Here is an 18,031-nt window from a genome sequence, read left to right as displayed (position 1 = left end):
GTAAACAGGCGTTTTCCCTGAAGTACCTCACTTTTCTTCTTGAAAGTTACAAATGAAGTGCTGGTTTTTGCACAAACTGTGCTGAAAACAAAAGCTGCATTCCTGATAAAAGCTCTCCGGAGGCTTTTTTTTTTTTTTTTTCTTCTTTCTGCTATAAAAGAAAAGCAACTATCTGGGCATCTGTTTTCAATTTTTTTCTCCAAAAATCATCTTTCATTAGGGAACTTTGAATTCGTCACATCTGGAGAAGCTGAAGGAACAAGGTGTGACGGTAGCACCCCTCCAACCCACCAACCCAGATGAAGGCTTCAAAATCTGACATCACTTGGATGTTGAGAAAGAAAAACACATCACCCGTCTGAGTGGAGAGGGTTGCATTCAAGTCATTCAAACAAGGGTGTGGGTTTGGTTGTACTCTGGGGGGATTTTCTGACTCATAGCTTCTCGTAGCCTGACAGATCAGAATTTAGACTTGGCTTTATGCCAGAAAGGGACTTTGCAGGTGTAAGCAAATTCCTCACAGCCATGGACAAAATACATACATTATTTATTTATACATTTCCACTTCCTTTTAAGTCTAAAAAAATATGATCTATCTCTTTACTGTAACTTTGTTTCCCCACCCCGACTCCCTTTTCAACAAACACAGCTGAGGCTGTCATCGACACTGCCTCAGAGACTGTGGAGAGTTTATTGGGCTGCGCAGGGTCTTGCATATTCCTCCTCAGCGGGAAGCACCGTGTTTCTACATGAATGAACATGGCTGAGTCGTCAGAAGGCTGAATGCTGAAATGGGCTCCATCAGTGTTACACAGTAACAGAAAACCGATCTCTGATACTGAGGACATGCAGAGCTGTGTCCAATTCTGTAGGAAACCCAGCAAGCACAAGATAAAAAAAAAAGTGCATTCCTCTTGTTTAAAGTGGCATCAAATGCATAGGTACTCAGTTATGCAAGACCACGGTAGAAAAGAAAACATCTGTCTTTGTGTAATAACCACAGTACTAATAGATCATGACCGATACTCCGAGGAAATGAAAGGAGAGACCAATAAATAGATCTTGCATAATGTTATGTGCATGTAAACACAGTACAAAGCATAAGCTTTTTAGCATAGTTGCAGCATGTTGCAGGCCGTTTGTAACAGTCCTCTCGTTGAATTCTCTCTCGTCAGTGGCTACAACTGATAGAGAAATGTCTAGTATGCTGGTGGCAGTTGAAGCCCAGAAGAAATAAAAGAGTCTGCCAGTTCTGGACTGAGCTCTTTGGTCCAAGATTCAAAGACAGAAATTGTTTGGATGTGTCTTGACGTTGACTTGTAAACAGTTGGTGGACATGCAGGTTTTGCTGTAGGCAGAGTCACTAGAAAAAAGAAACTATTTCTTTCTGAACTTGCTTCGTTCAGTCATGAAAGCATGGGTGATTTTCAGTGTCAGTAAAAAAGCTGGAGCTGGAGTTTAGCACCCCCCCCATCCTTGAAGTCAGCCTGCCTGCCTTCAGAGAAAAGTGGCAGATTAAAGGGTGTCTATGCAGCCTGGCAGTGAAGACTGGAAACCAATGCCCATCCTCACACCTGAATGCAACACACATCTCATGGGTGCTGCCTTGCTCTCCCAAAGCTCTCAGAGTTAAGGGAATGATTTAACTGTAGTTGTGGTCCAGTCCTCAGAAATCATCTTTTATGTGTCGGTAAGTGTGTGCCAGTGGCAGACCTGCTGTCCCTCTGCCTCTCTCATCTCTGTCCAGTGGGCCTGCTGCTCCTCGCTGGTGCTGTTAAGGCCCAGGGAGACCCAGCCCAGCCTCTCCCTGGGCCTCATGCTGCTCCGCCGGCAGAACACGGACAACACCAGTGACACCTCAGACAGCTGGAAAAGCGCCACCTGGAACACAAACGTCTCCTTGTAGGTGGGGTTGGGCTGGCCGCGGCAGACGGCCGTCTTGCACTTGGACATCTCCTTTCCTTTCGAGTCCAGCATGGTCAGCTTCACATAGGTGTCTGGGAGGAGGTGTGAGAGAGAGAAGTGAGGCAATGCCATCAAGTGGCTGGAAATGAGAACTACAGCAAATATGAGCAGAGAGGCGTTTCGTTAGTCTCTTGGCATGATTGATGAAGTCATATCTTATAGTTTATAAGGCAAAAATTCACAAGAATTCAGCAGTGTTAGAAGATTATGTAGATAAGACTAAAATAAGACTTATCCAATCATAGCAAGCGGTTAATGAGCAGGGGTGGGTCTGGAACATTTTTGATTGGGGGGGGTTACCAGGTTGGCGAACAGACTGGGAAAAAGGTAGCAGATGTAAATAAGTTGAGGTCTACACCCACAATTAATTATATTAATTATATTTATTAAATGATTGATTGGTTTATTGATTATTACATCTAAAGAGATCATCTAACTTATGCTTCATTTATAAGTTATAAATTATGATTTCAGCCAAATCAACAGTTTTATCAGCATTTCTTCAGCATTATTGGCTGTTTAACTTTGCACAGCGGTCGTATCACATGATTGTATGAATTTTGACATCCTTTTCCTCAAATGTAAATAAACTGGTTAGACAGTTATTGTCACCCTGGTAGAAAAACTTATTATATTAAGCTGTATGAATGCTGCATTATGGTCAAGAACATGATTATATTCATGTAGGTCAACGACATAGGATAAGTTACATACATACTGTAAATGTATTGTACATGCATTCACTTGCACTAGTCCTATCTGAGGCCAGTCAGATTTTAAGCCCCCACACCATACAAATAACAGAAAGCAAAAACATAAATTACTTATAACAAATAATATAGCACAATTCAGTTGTTTTGGCTTGGTGTTGGAAAACATAAGTAAAGAAATCATCTTAGTCGTGAAAAAAACATCTAATTTTAATTCACTTTTGTCTTACCTCTCATGATATACAGCTGCCCCCCTACGAAGTGTTTCACACAACAAAACAGACCGTCTGTAATGGACACACCACGGCACACAATGTTGGAAAGAAGAAAGCAGAACAGTTTAAAGAGAGTGCTGTACACCAGAAGGTCAGCTAAGACATGCAGCAGTTGCTTTAGCATCATGGCAATTAAAAAGTCAGTACTGTTCCCAGAAAACCTTTGAATTTACTCTGAGTTTTAGCCAAATGTTTTGCCAAAGCAAAAGCCTGATGTATCAGCACAGACTGGGAATGGGGTCTTAAAGGGGAGAATATTTGCAGTAAATTAGCTCAAAAACCATGAATTCCAGGCTTCAACATTAGAGTTTTTGTACGTACTGACAGGTTTGTCGGAGGCAGTGGTTTTGAAGTGGCTTCCCTTTATAACCTCAGCTGACAGGCGTCCTGTGGCAGAGTTATAGATGAGGCCCAGGAGGATCTCTGGCAAGGATGAGTCTTCAGTTGATCGGTAGGACAGAGCTCCTGCACTGCGAGACACACTCACCAAAGAACCGCAACCCTTATGAGCCAAAAAAAAAAACGTAGATAGAATTGTTTGAAATATAAGTGAAAATGAAATAAGTATGTCTACTGCACCTAAATATAAATTCACAAAGTGTTCTCACTGCGAGTTCAGAGCCAGGCTCCAGGGTGACAGGTAGAGCAATCTTCCCCTGTAGGTTGAGTTTAGTCAGGTAGAACACTTTCTCTCCCAGGACCTTCTCCTTTTTCATCCGTCGGATGCTGTAAAGGCGGAAGCGAACTGCATAGTCCCCCAGGGTTTCTTGTTCTACTCTGGAAAATTTGAATGTTTCTGTAAAGACAGGACACGGGCCCTTCTGCACGCCCGTTTTGGCGCGTTGCTTTTTAGTTGGCAGGAGTACAAGGTGAACCTGCCACGAGATGTTTCCTGTCTGTTTGAGTGCAGGGATGTCGGTTGCGGCAGTGACTGTGACAGCCAGCCACTGTTCACTTGAGTCATACTCAAAAGCAACATCCAGCGTGCCGTATTTGGCGAGGGGCTCAGGCTCATAGGCTGCAGGAAGCTGAAGGCCACAACCATCCTGAGTGCATAAAGACAGTTTCTATTAGCTTTTAAAAGGGTGCAGCTTTCTTTGCACTCTCTGTAGTGATGCTTGTATTAGAAAACATGGTAATAAAGCCATAAAAATGCAGAAAGGGAAACAAAGCTCACCTCTGGACCCAGAACAGCAGTGCTGTCACTGGGAATGTCCTCCTCGCAGCCTTTGTTGAGGTAGCTTTCAGTGTCCTGGTCCACACTGGCCTCACTGGAGCAGCAAGCGCTGTCGCAGTGCTGTGTGGACGATACTTTCCTGGCCCCTCGCCCTGAACGGGAACGAGAGGATGTGCGCACCTCTGAGCCCTCATCTTGGTATGGAGGAGGCTGCAGCTCATTGAAGGAGGAGTCTTTCTTTATCCTTTGGATGCTGGTGGCTGCTGTCAATGACAGCAACAAAGAAGTATGCAGAATAAGAAATATGAGACAGAATTATGAATATTTGTTAGCAGCATAGAGTCATCACAGAGTTTGGTTAAACTGTGCTGGAGTCAAAGATGTGTGTAATTTTGTGCAATAATGGGGTTACTGTCAATATTCTACAAATTTACAATTTGTTCAAGAGGCTTAAAATATAGTCTTTTATGTATCAATGCATCCATTATCTAATTTAGTCTAACAATAATCAGCTCATGTTAATCAATTTAATTAATTTATTGAATAAAAATGGTGTGCTTTTTATTTCCAGAAGTTAGCTGTCTACATATAGCAAATATTAAGCTAACCCCAGCAGCAAGTTAGCTTAGCCCTGCAAAACTAATAAAAACACTGAACACAACTTACTTACCTGCTCATTTTTATTGTAAAACTATTCGTAAAACTGCAAATATTTGCTTTCACACCTACATCTTCATGTATTTGGTGAACGTAATATGCTTTGTGAGCTTTGGCAGGGCTAGCAGATGGCAGGGTAATTGTTTCTCACTGCTAAAATCTTTGTACAAGCCCTCAATACCAGGCAGCTTCATATTTAATGCATAACCACTTTTTTTTTTTTATTCCAAATGTATTTTTATTGAGCACCAATGGCACAGGGCTTGTACATAAACACAAACACAAAAGAAAAGAGTCCTTGGAGCAATGCTTTTATCAATATCCTCTAATAATACCCAGCATAATTAAATCCTTCTATGTGCAAGCAGTTATTTTTAAAAGCAATTATGTTTTCTAACTTTCCATTAGTAGAGCAGGGATCTTTAATTCTGGTTCTCAAAGCCACAGTCCGAGAAGTTTCCCTGCTGCAACACATCTGACACATCTGACTTGAATCAATAGGTAATTAGCATATAAACTGTACAAGTCTGAGTCTGATTCATGTTGTTGCAGAAGGATAGTTCTGAAACCTGCACGACACTGGACTGTGAGAACCAGGACTGTGGATCCCAATGGTGGAGTTTCTTCTTTCTGTGGTAGCATATATGACCAGTACAGTGTTGGGTTGAAGACAAAATGCTTTTAAAAATGTATTAAAAATCATAGATGAGCAGGTTGGCTAGACATAACCAGAAGAAGTGGGTTAAGTTGACAGGAGTGTTTCAACCCCTCACACAACTAGCATCTGTGTTAGAATGTATTTTAGCCAGTTTTGCTTTCATGTAGTAGATGAAACGTAGCATTTTTAAGTGCATCATGCTTAATTTAGAACAGGAGGTGCAGCCATTCACTCTTAGTAGATCATTGTTCCAGATATCCTCTTCTAATTCTCGAGGAGGGCATTTGGGACAATGCTCTGGATACACACTTAACCATCCAGTCTACTCTGATCTTTGCAAGATTTTTTTAGATGATTTACAGTCACATACTCTTGACAGAAGTCTTAGAGTTGAATGGGGTTACCAACAGACTGTCTAAACTAAACGTTGAAGGTTTGTATGGAAAGGTAGAATCAGGATGCAGACGTAAGTTGCAGATTTGGAAGTAACAAAATAAACCATCTTGGTCTTTAGACCTCTATTAATTTTAACCATGTTCTAGGCTTCTTCTAGTCCCATATAAATAAAATCAAAGTCATATTAAGAGATTCAAAGACAGATTTAGAGCTAAAAACAGAATACAAAGTAATAGATAAAGACATTTGGGGAGCATATTTATTTATATACAGTTCACTTTTTCTGCTAAGGACATGTGAAGGAGTTTCCATTTTCTATTTCTTTGGGTCTAATTTAAATTTTTCAACAAAAAAAAAATATTTTTAAGAGATCCTTCATATCACTTGTAATATGCATGCCCAAGTAAGTAAAGCCATTTCAAACATTTTGAACAGTAGATCACCATCTTGTATTTCAAGAGCCGGGTTTTTAACAGATAACATTCACTTTTATTAAACTCAGTTTTAACTAAAAAAAAAGCCTCAAATTTCCTGAGAGCAGGGATTATACGGGGGAGAACTCACAACACTTTCAGATACATGAATAAAACAACTGAGTACAGAGATACTCTATGGTAAGGTGTTGAGTGTATAGATAAGTGCTTCAAGGCCAAGGTCACGGTCACATTTGTATTAAGTTACGGGGGTATTGATCTTCTATTCCAAGTCGGTTAAGGATATATTACAAAATGTTTATTTTTGATCTTGTAATGGGGAAAACATAGTTTGAAACTTGATGTTTTTGTCAATATCTTAAACAGATGGACACATTAGCTCTATCTTGAAAAAGACTGGACTCATGCATTAATGACTAATAAATCCTATAATTATAGAATTTATATTCATTGAATTACATGTCCTCATATCTTGCGTTTATGTCTTTGATTATTCCATTTTCACTATATCTAATTCACTGTGCAAACATTGTTTCGTTCCCTTCTTTATATATTTGTTTGGATATTCCTCCTCCTGCTTAAATAAGGTTTTACATAACATGAGTAAAGAACATGTGCACGCTCTCACCCTGCTCACTGGAGGCCTCGCTGCTGTATCCTCCCTGCTCACTGGACTGTTTCCTTTTACCACTCCATGCAGACGTTGACTTCTGCTGGGTCACAGCCTCGGGGCCTTTCTCCTCTTCACTGTCTGATACGACGCCATCTGCACAGGATACATGAATGCTCAGGTTCAAACAGTATATTCATAACACAAACTGTAATGTGTGCAATTTTTGAAGAAGCAGGAAAGTGTCCAGAAAGAGGCACGCATCACTCTGAAAAGGTGAATTTGCAAACATAAGAGGAAGAAAGTGATGTTGACAGAGGCAGCACACACTCTAACCTTGGCTTCCTTTCTTTTTCTTCTTGCTTTTCTTGCCTTTGTCCTTCATTTTCTCCACATTGGAAGCCTTTTCAGACTTTTTTGAATTCTCCTTTGAGCCCTTTGCTTTCTTCTTATCTGACTTCTTTTTTGTTGCAGAAGAAGATTTAGTGAGCTCAGCCTTCTCCTCATCATCTGCCTCTCTTTCAGCGCCATCCTCAGCTTCTTCCTTCTCCTTTTCCTCTTTTTGCTCTTTCTGTATTGGTGTCTTAACATCAGTTTCACCGCTTGGTAATTGAGGCATTTTATCGTATTCTTCGCTTCCTTCCTGAGCAGCTAATTGGTCACCAGTCTCCTTTTCCTCTCCGTCTTGTCCATCATTGTTGTGTGTTGTCTCTGCTGCTTCGACAGCCTCATCTTGCTCCACATCTCCAGATTCTTCTTTGTCTCTCTGAGCCTTGGCTTCTTTCTCCAGCTGCTTCTCTCTTCTCTCTCTTCTCCTCTGTTCTCTCCTCTCCTGATCTACCTTTGCCTCTTTCTTCTTACTCTCTTCCTCTGCTAATCCAGCTTCTGTCTTTTTTACACGCCAGCATCCATCTCTCCATTCCCACTCCAGCTGGCTCTGAGTTTGCTCCCCCTCTGTCACTTCACTGGCTTGGTTGCTTTTCGAGCCGGCCTGACCAGCATCTGAGTCTCGATGCATTTGCCACATGCTTTTATGGCTGGCTTTGCCTTCATGTACAGAGGAGACCTGACTCAACTCTTGGCCGCTGCCATCTTCCCCATCCTCCTCTTCCTGCACCTTGTTGATGATAGTAGTGACCTGCTCAGTCAGCTGGTCACTGACAGCGTAGGTGACGTCACTGACGGCATTGGCCAGGTCATCCACACGACTGGTGACAGAGTCCAAGATGGAAGAAATGTTGACAGACGGGAGGGTCGGCTGGAAGCTCTTGAAGAAGGCCATCTCTCAGTCAGGGATCCTGTCACACGCTGCCCACTAGATTAGCTCATCAGAAGCACGGACACGATCATGTGGCTGTTAGCGGTGTCTGGTGCCAGCAGCACAGCATATGCTAAGATGAACATAAACACCAATATGGTGATAATAAAGATAAAACTGCATTTGTGTCTGGTGTTCAGACATCACATGGGTTTTTAAAAATGGACAACAATGAAAGACAAAAGAAAAGCTTAACATAATTTCACAAAACATATTTTCTGACAACAAACTCTGCTCTTAATTCAAACATAAATATTTTCCATTTGATTCCAATCATGTGTCCTGCTCTGGCATCATAAATAAAGTTTCAGACCATTAACTAACTGGCTGCCAAAGATAAAAGACACCTTTTATGAATATGAACTTTCAAACATGAAAAGACATCTTTTGCAGTTTTGCCATTTCTCTGTATGTAAAAACAATGTTGCCAGACGCATGTGTCAAATCGTCCTCTTCATGCATGCTCTGATCACGTGCCCAATACATTGTGAACGTACTCTGAGTACACATCCTGAAGACGTCGTCACACATGCAGCAGGCCAAATAGGCCCCCCATATTTGCAGTCCCAGAACTTAATATTCTGTAGGGGCTAAAAGATGAACTAAAATGCTTCAGAACACTGGCAGTATGGGGCTCCGCAGCCAATGAGTTAACAGGAAAGAAAGAAGAACACAAGCTTCCACATGAGCCAGGGGTAAACAGCTCTACTTGTAACTTAGGTACAGGATTTAGTTGGATCTATTGGTATAAATGCAATTTAATATTTACGATTAAATATTATTCAAGCACAAAAAAGCAAAGAGTATCTATACTTTATATGAGAATGTTATCTCTTCAGCCTGCTGCAATGTTACCAATGTTAAGACTATAATATATGAATAAAGCACTGACTCCAGAGACCTTCTTGTGCAGTTTGAGGATTTGGTTTCATTTAGCAATATATGCCTCTGAGAATAGCCATTTCACACACTAGTGCTGTAAACTAGCAAAAGATGATTGACGCTTGATGTCATGATGAGTCCACTTACAGAACAAACCATGTGTGCAAAACAACTTTTAAGGCATCAGTGTTCAATTCTTCCAACTTGGGCCGACTTTATAAGGAAGCTGTAGCCTGTATATATTTGGTGGTCAAATGACTACTTGAGTTAGACGCAATCTAAAAACTGACTAACTTGACAAATAATCAAGTCATTGACATCTGAATGAATCAATCTTACAACTGCAAATCAAATCCATCCAAAGACATGCATGCTAGGTTAAGTGGTCAGAAAATAAATGAATGAATGAACTATGAAATCATTTAGACCGCAGTCTTAAAGTTATGTTTTTACTGTTGCAGTGGGACATCACAGTAGGCATGGGATACAGCAACATATCTAGCTTCATGTGTGGCTCACATACAGCAAGTAATTGCAAAACAGCTTGAAATAACCATGAGAACTTTATGTGCTTTGATTAATTTACAACCACAACTAAGACAACAGTTATGTTAAAATGTGTGCCGAATCTGAAAAAAATACCTTGCTGGTTGTCCTTAAAGCCACTGAAATGAGACAGATTCTCAGGACTCTCCACAGACAGTTTGTTGCTGAGGTAAAGAAAAAACAGAGCCATCAACGCCATGAAGGCTGCAATGGAAGACAGGACACCCAGAAGCTCAGGAGAAACTGAGAGGGGGAAAAAAAAGATGAAAATGGGTGGAGAAAGAGAGAAAAAATGGGAAAGAAAAGCAAAGAGAGAAAAGAAAAAAATGAGAGGAACATTAGTAATACTGATTATAGAGGAACATAGAAGCTAACTCTAATCTTTTAAGAGGAAAATGATCCCATGCCTGTGGATAAAAAACACAGAGGGCTGCAAGCTGAAGAAAAAAGGTACAAACAAACCGGTTTGATAGCAGGAAAAATTTAGTTTGATTATATGCATCTCACATTTAAATAAAACTCCCTGAAATTTTTTTCCAGAGTAGAATTAGTTATTGTACTTTGAAACCTCCAGTGTATCTTCCACTTCAAAAGCATAGTAGATACAATCTACAGCGCTGTATGTAGGCCAACCATACTTCATGTAACCATGCAGTCCTGTGCTATTTTTACAAGAGCCTCAAAGGAGCTGTATCTAACAGAAAAGTAGATTCTGTAAAGCCAGAAACCACGCTGGGCCTGCATTTTAAAGACGACCACGCAGATCCACTGCAGTGTAATCGCTGGAAAAAAAGAGGAAATAAAAGTAAGATGAAGCATGAAAGACATTTGCAAAGATCAAATGCCTTGATGGAAAGGTCAGCTGCTAAAATAAAGGACACCACGGGCGAAGTTTAGAGATGTGAAGTGTGAGATGTCAGCTTAAACACTTAAGGCACACAGTGCTGCCATGATAAAGCTTGATCCCAGAACTGTGTGAGCAAATCAAATACCTTACTGTTTTATCTTAAAGGCTTGTGCGTGTTTCCAGCTGACAACAAGCCAACACTTTTCCCAAAAGGGAATTTGTCAAATTACAGTTTAACTTGAGTTCACACATTAAATCTGCAAGAAGAAGCCCGAAGCTGCTTGCAGTTAGTAGACATGACAACTGTGGACATAAAGGTTTGTGTCCTAAAGCAGCAGTCTGCGTTGCCACATTCTGTGATAAAACTACTATGCAAATAAGAATTGCTCAATCTCTTACTAAAAACGTGGCCTTAGCTGGGTTGAAGTGATTTTAAAAATACAGTTCACATTGCAGTGTCTTTGTCAGAGAGTGGACAGAGTGATATTACTGCATTTAACTTCCAGTTTTTAGATTTCATGTTAGTTTCCTCATTTTTTGTTTTGGACATTTGACAGGCAATTGGCTTTTTGCTTTTGCCTGCTTATTGCACATTGCGGATTATAACCCATCTCTGGTGCTCTGCATCTTGCCCTTTCTTCAAAGACAGCCTTCTAAAACCTGATGTTCTCTAACTGGAGAACAGATGGTGCTAAATTGTACCAAAATTGCCATTTTTGAGACCATCTGAACTGTGTGTACAAAAACCGCTTTCATTTTGTTCCTCTTCACTGAGTGGGCTTTTGCAAGGATGATGTTTACATGTGTACTATGATCTGAAAGAGGTTTAAAGCCACAGCTGCATAATTTAAAAAAAAAAAAAAGCAATATTCATATTCATCCTGAAAGTGTGTCTTTGCAATTATTGTCTCTTTGCCTTGTTAATCGTTCACTCTTCACTGACTACCTGCCCATCAAAAGATCCCATGTTAAAACACTGCTGCTGGTTAATAAAGCATTAAAATGTTTATGGCTAAAATACAGAACTTTACAAGGATCTTTTGACACCAACTTTCTTTCTGTCCACAGATTTACAACAAAACATGGAGAAGCTGGTTTTACATTGTAAAACATCATGAATATGGAACAAAATCCAGTGTCATGTCCTGCATTTTAAAATGAACTTTTAAGGATTTTCTGTTCAACATTCTGTTTATTTGATTAAATAATAGCTCTTTAACTAAAAAAAAAAAATATTGCAGCACTGTACCTTTCACTCTGTTATACTTTGACTTAATGTTTTGTTTTAGTGTGTTTCTTTGCAAACACATATAGACTATTTAAATAAATTAGTTTTACCAACAACAATAAAATGTTCTTGAAAAATCCTGAAAAACGTGAACTCGTAAAACACGTCCCATTTCTTTTTTCTTTTGATGGAATGTTTTGTATTTTTTAAATGAATATTTATGCAGGTATTCATGGTAAATCATCTGATGATCTAATTATGGCTTTTGGTTTATTAACCAACTAACTAGGCAAGATTAGTTATTAGAATTTATTGTCTTGGATTTAAAAGCATTTGTCACAAATATCTTATAAGTTCTGGATAATCTGGATATAGCAGGTTCCCTCCAATCATAATTATATTACAGTGGTCAAAAGTGTGGAAACTGGTGTTTAGCTGAGCACATGAAATTAGAAAGAGAAAAGAGAATAGAGACGTACTTTTTGAAACCTTTTGAAGACAAACTGAGCTCATTTCGCACAGACCTGCCTCTGCGTGGCAACAAGCAAGAGACCCTGGAAGCTTGAAAATCAGCACGCGCAGCTGCACACAGCCCCAAAATAATGAATACTAAATTCTCCAAAAACTGCAAGAGAAGTACATTTTAGAGCACTGTGACAGCCGAGGCTTACCTTGTTGGAAAACAAATCTCCTCCCTAAAGCCAGCTGTTTAAAAGTCGATGGCCCAAAGAGAAGGAAGAAACAAAGTTGTACTGCTATGAAGTAATCCCACATGTAATAAATTCCTCGCATTCAACCCAGTCCAGCATCAACTCTCATTATCAACAAAAGAGGTCTGATAGAGGCGGAATGACCTCTTTAGCCACCGATGTCTGTCAAAAACCACAAGCTTATGGCCCTTTAAACCAGGATGTGATGACACTTCATACATAGTCCTGCCCTGTAAATGTCAGCAACAGCTGAATAATTTAAACACCTGAGGTAACCTGATGCCTCTATCAGTTTACAGTGGATGGTGAAGCAGTGCAGCACGCCGGCCTTTGAAATAGTCCAAACCATCATTTTCAGGTGAGTCTGACGTCCCTTTTAGCCACAGAGAACATTAAAGTGGGATGCAATACACCCCTCTTTCACCTTTCCTCATCCTTCTAAAGTGTATGTGTGGAAAATTTGTGAGTCTTAACAAAATCATAACAGAATAAATCTATTTTTTGAAGGCCGTGAACTGTAGCTGAACTCGGGGCTCCGAGCTGAGCCTGAGGATCCAATCAGCTTGTTTTTCCAGGTAATGAATCCAACAAGCTGCCTAACAAACGTGAAAATGCAGCTACTGAACCAGTCAATATGAAAACATGAATAATAGCCTCAGAGAAATGGGAGCGTGTCTACACAAAATGTTTCTGTTGAAGAAAAAACAACAAGGTAAAATAAGAAGTATAACGTGTTTCTTTCGACACAGACACGCTAAATGGCCCCATATCTTATTCATCTATTCGTGCTATGGCACAATTTGAAGCTTTTCGACCACCATTTATCTAAAAGTGCATGCTTGTTTGAAAAAGTGTAGGTAATCTGGGCGTGTTTCTTACACATGGATCTCTGGAATGAAACAAAACCTCCATGCTAAATAAATCATGCACGTACAGTTGCCTTGTTTTACAGAGGGGAACTTACACTTGATATGGTATGCATAATTCATGCAGACACATTCTGTGTTTTGAGGTCTATTTGAAAAGAAGGTAAAAACACCTTTACATCAGGGAAATTTACCAGATAGAGTTTAAATTTGGCTGGACAATTGGAAAATACAAATCTGCACAAATCATGCAATCAAGCTTGAATAAAAATGCACACAAGCATGCTCTTATAGGTATGTGGAGACACATTTGCAGAGAAATGTCTGTTTTGAACGCCGACTTACCTCGTCTGGCACAGATGAGCTCGTGAGCACCACAGTTCCTCCCTCCTCCTGCAAGACAGAGACGTTAAAAGTTAGGAGTCAAAGGCTAAAAGACTAAAATGAAAGTTTTATGCAGTGCAGAGACATATGCTTCACCCTCGGGTTAAAGAAGCTCACAGATGTGCATGTCAGTAAAGTACAAATGTGATTGGCTGAAACCAACCGGGACCACTGGGTAATTCTGAAATATTTTTATTTTAGTCTTTTCACACAATCATAGTTAGACTCATATTCAAAGATATATAGTAACATGATGATCCACAACTAAAAAAAATTAAGTTTCATAATAAAAAATAGACTCCAATTTGTATATGTGCTGTTTTATTCTTACTATTTGGATGATTTAGGCTTTATGTTATTCTCTAGCTCTCATATCTATGCTTTGTATTGTAAAAGCTCTGTTTTGTGTTCTACAAGTTTATCATGATTTGTGGACATTTGCTTGTGCTTCCATGTTCTTGCTGTTCAAGAATCTGTTCTGTTCTCCTAGTTTCTTATCACCACACCTGCAGTGCATTAGTCATTGTTTCACAGTTTGTATTAATGTTATTGTTTTGCTCATTTCTGGATTTTTCTATTCCTTCTTGGCCTCAGAGGAGCATTGAGTTATTAAAGTTAATTAAGTCTTCCACCTGTGACATCAAACTCTGCACAAGTCTGAATTACGCATTGATTTGAATCAGGTGTGTTGCAACAGGGAAACTCTGGACACTTGCAGGACTGCAGTCTTCAAGGACCAGTTGCCCACCCCTGTTTTAGATACTCCCCACCCTATCAGGCTCAGATGAACAGGTCATTGACATGCTTGTGCAGAACTGGATGAGAAGTTGTTAATGAGATCAATTTAATTTAAATCAGGAGTCTTGGAACCGTAAACATCCAAAACCTGCAGGAGAGCAGCCTCAGAAAACCAAAGCTGAAGAACACTGTAACAAATCATCTCTTATGAGCCTTTCTTACACAAAATCATTTGTCGAGGTCTGTGCTGCAACTACATTTTCTTAACTGTGATTATTTATTATCAGTCATATGATCTAAGCTTGACAAAATGAAGAATGGTACTCATTTTGCATCTTTACACTCATGTTCCCGGCAAGCTTTTGCTGTTACAGACATTAACATACTATCTGTCAATGATTCAGTGTCAGTCAAACTAGTATCACACCTGTCTAACACTACATTATTCCTACAATATCCATCACTGTACAGTGGAGAAATATATTTCTGTTTGGTCTTCACAACACAGATTGGATGTTTGAGTTGTTTGGAGTCACTGGCTTGATGCCACGGTTGTGAGGCTGTGTAGACTAATGCACTTAAAGCCACATGAAAAGGTTTGCCAAAATGTAGACATTTTTATGTACCGCTTATGTACAGCTTGCCCAACAACAGGTGGCTTTACAGCAACAAATACAAAAGCTACAGTAGTGAAAATTAAGAATCCTCCTCTTCGTTGAAGACAGTCTTTTAGAAAAATACTGTTGGGGCAAGAAGGTTAAATTAGTGCCAAAAGGCAAATGGTTGGTACAGAGGCTAAATTTAATAACCATTTGACAAAATAAACCAGATACTTTATGATCATTATTAGTTTTGAGTTTAAAATATTGATTTTTCTTTTTTTTTAAGAGTATTTTTTTAAATATATTTTTTTTGTGTGTATTTTAGAAATGCACACAAATATATACCCGCAGCCCAGATTCAGTTTAATAGAAAAAAATATAATAATTTACCTCAACTAAAATAATTTTTTTTTTTTTTTTTTTTAAACTATTGAAATGACAGAAAGCAACTTCTCTCTGACAACTGCTCGGCTAATATAAAACTACAAACTTCATTAAATGTTACAAACAGTACTGTGGGTACTTGTTTAGATTATTAGAGTACTTGGTGTACTTTTTGCTTTCTGTATATGCTACTGTATGGTTCTTGCTCTATTGCATTTGTCAGGTAGCCTACATAGTAAATTATTACTTTGAATTTTTATATTTAATATAAAAAAAAAAAATCATACATACATACATACATACAGAAATTGAGACATTGTTACTAAGGGAGTCTGACTAGATTCCCAGGTGGTGATTGGACATTTGTTTGTCCAAACAGTTAACACTTAATAAAGAGGATTAAAACAAAACAAACCTCTGAATATGCCAAGTGCAAAACTAAACAGCAGAAAATGTGAGAGAAGCACTGATTACACTTGTGGTTTGGCTCAAAGCAACATTTTCTCATTATCAAATATGTAATAGTATTCAAATCAAACTTTATTTGTATAGCACTTTTCATACAGAAGCATATCAAAGTGCTTAACAACATAAAAAAAAACAAAAAAAAAAAACAGTTTCACACTTAAAAACACACGCACTTTCGTCTCACATGCACACAACCCTTCCCCTGACCATTCATGCCAAATGTAAATACACACACACACACACACACACACACACACACACACACACACACACATACACACACACACGCATATATATATATATATATATATATATATATATATATATATATATATATATATATATATATATATATATATATATATATATGTATATATAAAAACTGTAAATAATATATATATATATATATATATATATATATATATATATATATATATATATATATATATATATATATATATATATATATATATATATATATATATATATATATATATATAAACTGTAAATAATGAATGAATGAAGCACACTGAAATGAAATCTCTGCCTATGTACCTCTGCTGTCCATAGTGTGGTACTGCTGACGGGTCTGAATAAATTCAGTGCAAGTCAAAGCACGCAGAGCTACACGTGACATTATCAGATCCTGTGTTCTCAATAAACTCAGAGTAAGTGAAAGCACGACAGGGCAAGGCACGCGCCAGCACTTCACCGCTGCGGTGCCAGGTAAAATGTCCCGAACAGGTCACTTTCATCAACACAGCCTCCTGAAGAGACGCCTCTCTGCATACTGACACTGATGTTTGTTCGAAACGTGAACAGGTATAAACAACACTGATGTTGTGTTGTGTTGTGTATGCGCCGTCATGAAATGACAGTTAGTTAGACAACACCAGAGTGTTTTAAAATGTAAAAAATAAATCTTTTCCTGACTGATCATACAACATCTTGTCATCCGCAGTGTGGCGTGGTTCTTTAACAGCAGCTAAACAAAGTAGTAGTCATGTGATGCTAAGTAGCAGCCAGCATGCTAAGATTTATGTCAATATGCTTATTTTTCATCGATGAAGACTCACTGGTGCATCATAATGAATTATTTTAACAAGGTCCCTAAACGTGACTCGCCTAAGAAAACCCTCAGGAGAGTCTGTTTACTTGCGCATCACTTCACGTGCGCATCCCATGAAGGGATCACTACCGTCCTGCATCAGTGCGGGTACCCGCACTTCAGCATCATCAACCCGGGCTGCTAGTGAGCTGTATGTCCCGTCTCTGCAGAAAGCTGTCACGGAGTGCGTCACAGAGAAAGCAGACAGTAAACACCATACTGCATTTATAGAACATTTCTTCTTATTCTGTCCCATGCAAAGTTTTAAACGAGTCTAGCTGGATACCTGAGGCTGAGGACTTACCGTCAATCGCCATGATGCTCCGTCCCGGACTCTACCAACTGTGGGGGTTGTGATGGAGGAGGGAGGTCATTCATCTGCCAGCAGATGGTTTGTGTGTGAGAGAGACATTGCGTTTTAAGTTTTACTAAGAGACGCACTAACAGATGGTTATGCTGAATATCTTTTTTTTTCTTTTCTTTTTTTTTCTTTTTTACAAGAAAAATCGTATTCATAATTAGTGAAATAAGATAAGCAAGAACAACTATAAAGTGTGTGTTATGCAGCAGTATTTTCAACTGTGCTGTGGTACACTAGATCATCAGGTGTGTCATGAGAAATGATCAATTTCATCTCAATTGTCTAAAAAGCATCTGTATTCATCCAATATCACAAAATCAATTTTCCTTGTGTTTATATGATATTGATTTAAGACACGTTGACCAGTGGACTTAATATTATGAATACAGAATTTTTAAAAACATTTCTTTTGGTTTATGGTGTGCCTCGGGATTTTTTTTTTCTAATTTTTGGTAAAAAAAAAGTATAGATTGGCTCAAATGAGGTTGATATGTACACACACACACACACACATATTCTCTGTTTGCGTCAAGGATTTCTATTTTTCGACCTGTGTACGATGCCAGCACTTATTTTAACGTATATCTTTGCACTCTTATGAAGTTTGCTGTGTTATTTCCACTGTTACATGGGTATAATTAAAAGAAGAAGAATAACACACCCCTGAGAATTTATTCAACTGTACATTTGAGCATGTTACTCATTAA

General features: G+C 38.8%; 1 protein-coding gene across 1 annotated transcript; it reads right to left on the bottom strand.

Annotated features, from left to right (window-relative positions):
• Window positions 1–1,680: 1,680 nt before the first annotated feature.
• On the bottom strand, window positions 1,681–8,164 carry LOC306767148 (synaptotagmin-14-like; the record flags this gene model as incomplete). The annotated part of the gene is made up of 7 exons (XM_079255070.1): window positions 1,681–1,997; window positions 2,906–2,962; window positions 3,272–3,452; window positions 3,559–3,996; window positions 4,128–4,390; window positions 6,901–7,038; window positions 7,219–8,164. The coding sequence occupies 7 exons, from the start codon at window positions 8,162–8,164 to the stop codon at window positions 1,681–1,683; spliced, it is 2,340 nt and encodes a 779-aa protein (XP_079111196.1).
• Between the last annotated feature and the right edge of the window lie 9,867 nt (window positions 8,165–18,031).

Source organism: Telmatherina bonti (assembly GCF_933228915.1).
Source record: "Telmatherina bonti genome assembly, chromosome: 16".
NCBI classification, from domain to species: domain Eukaryota; kingdom Metazoa; phylum Chordata; class Actinopteri; order Atheriniformes; family Telmatherinidae; genus Telmatherina; species Telmatherina bonti.
This window is presented reverse-complemented; position numbering and strand designations above follow the sequence as displayed.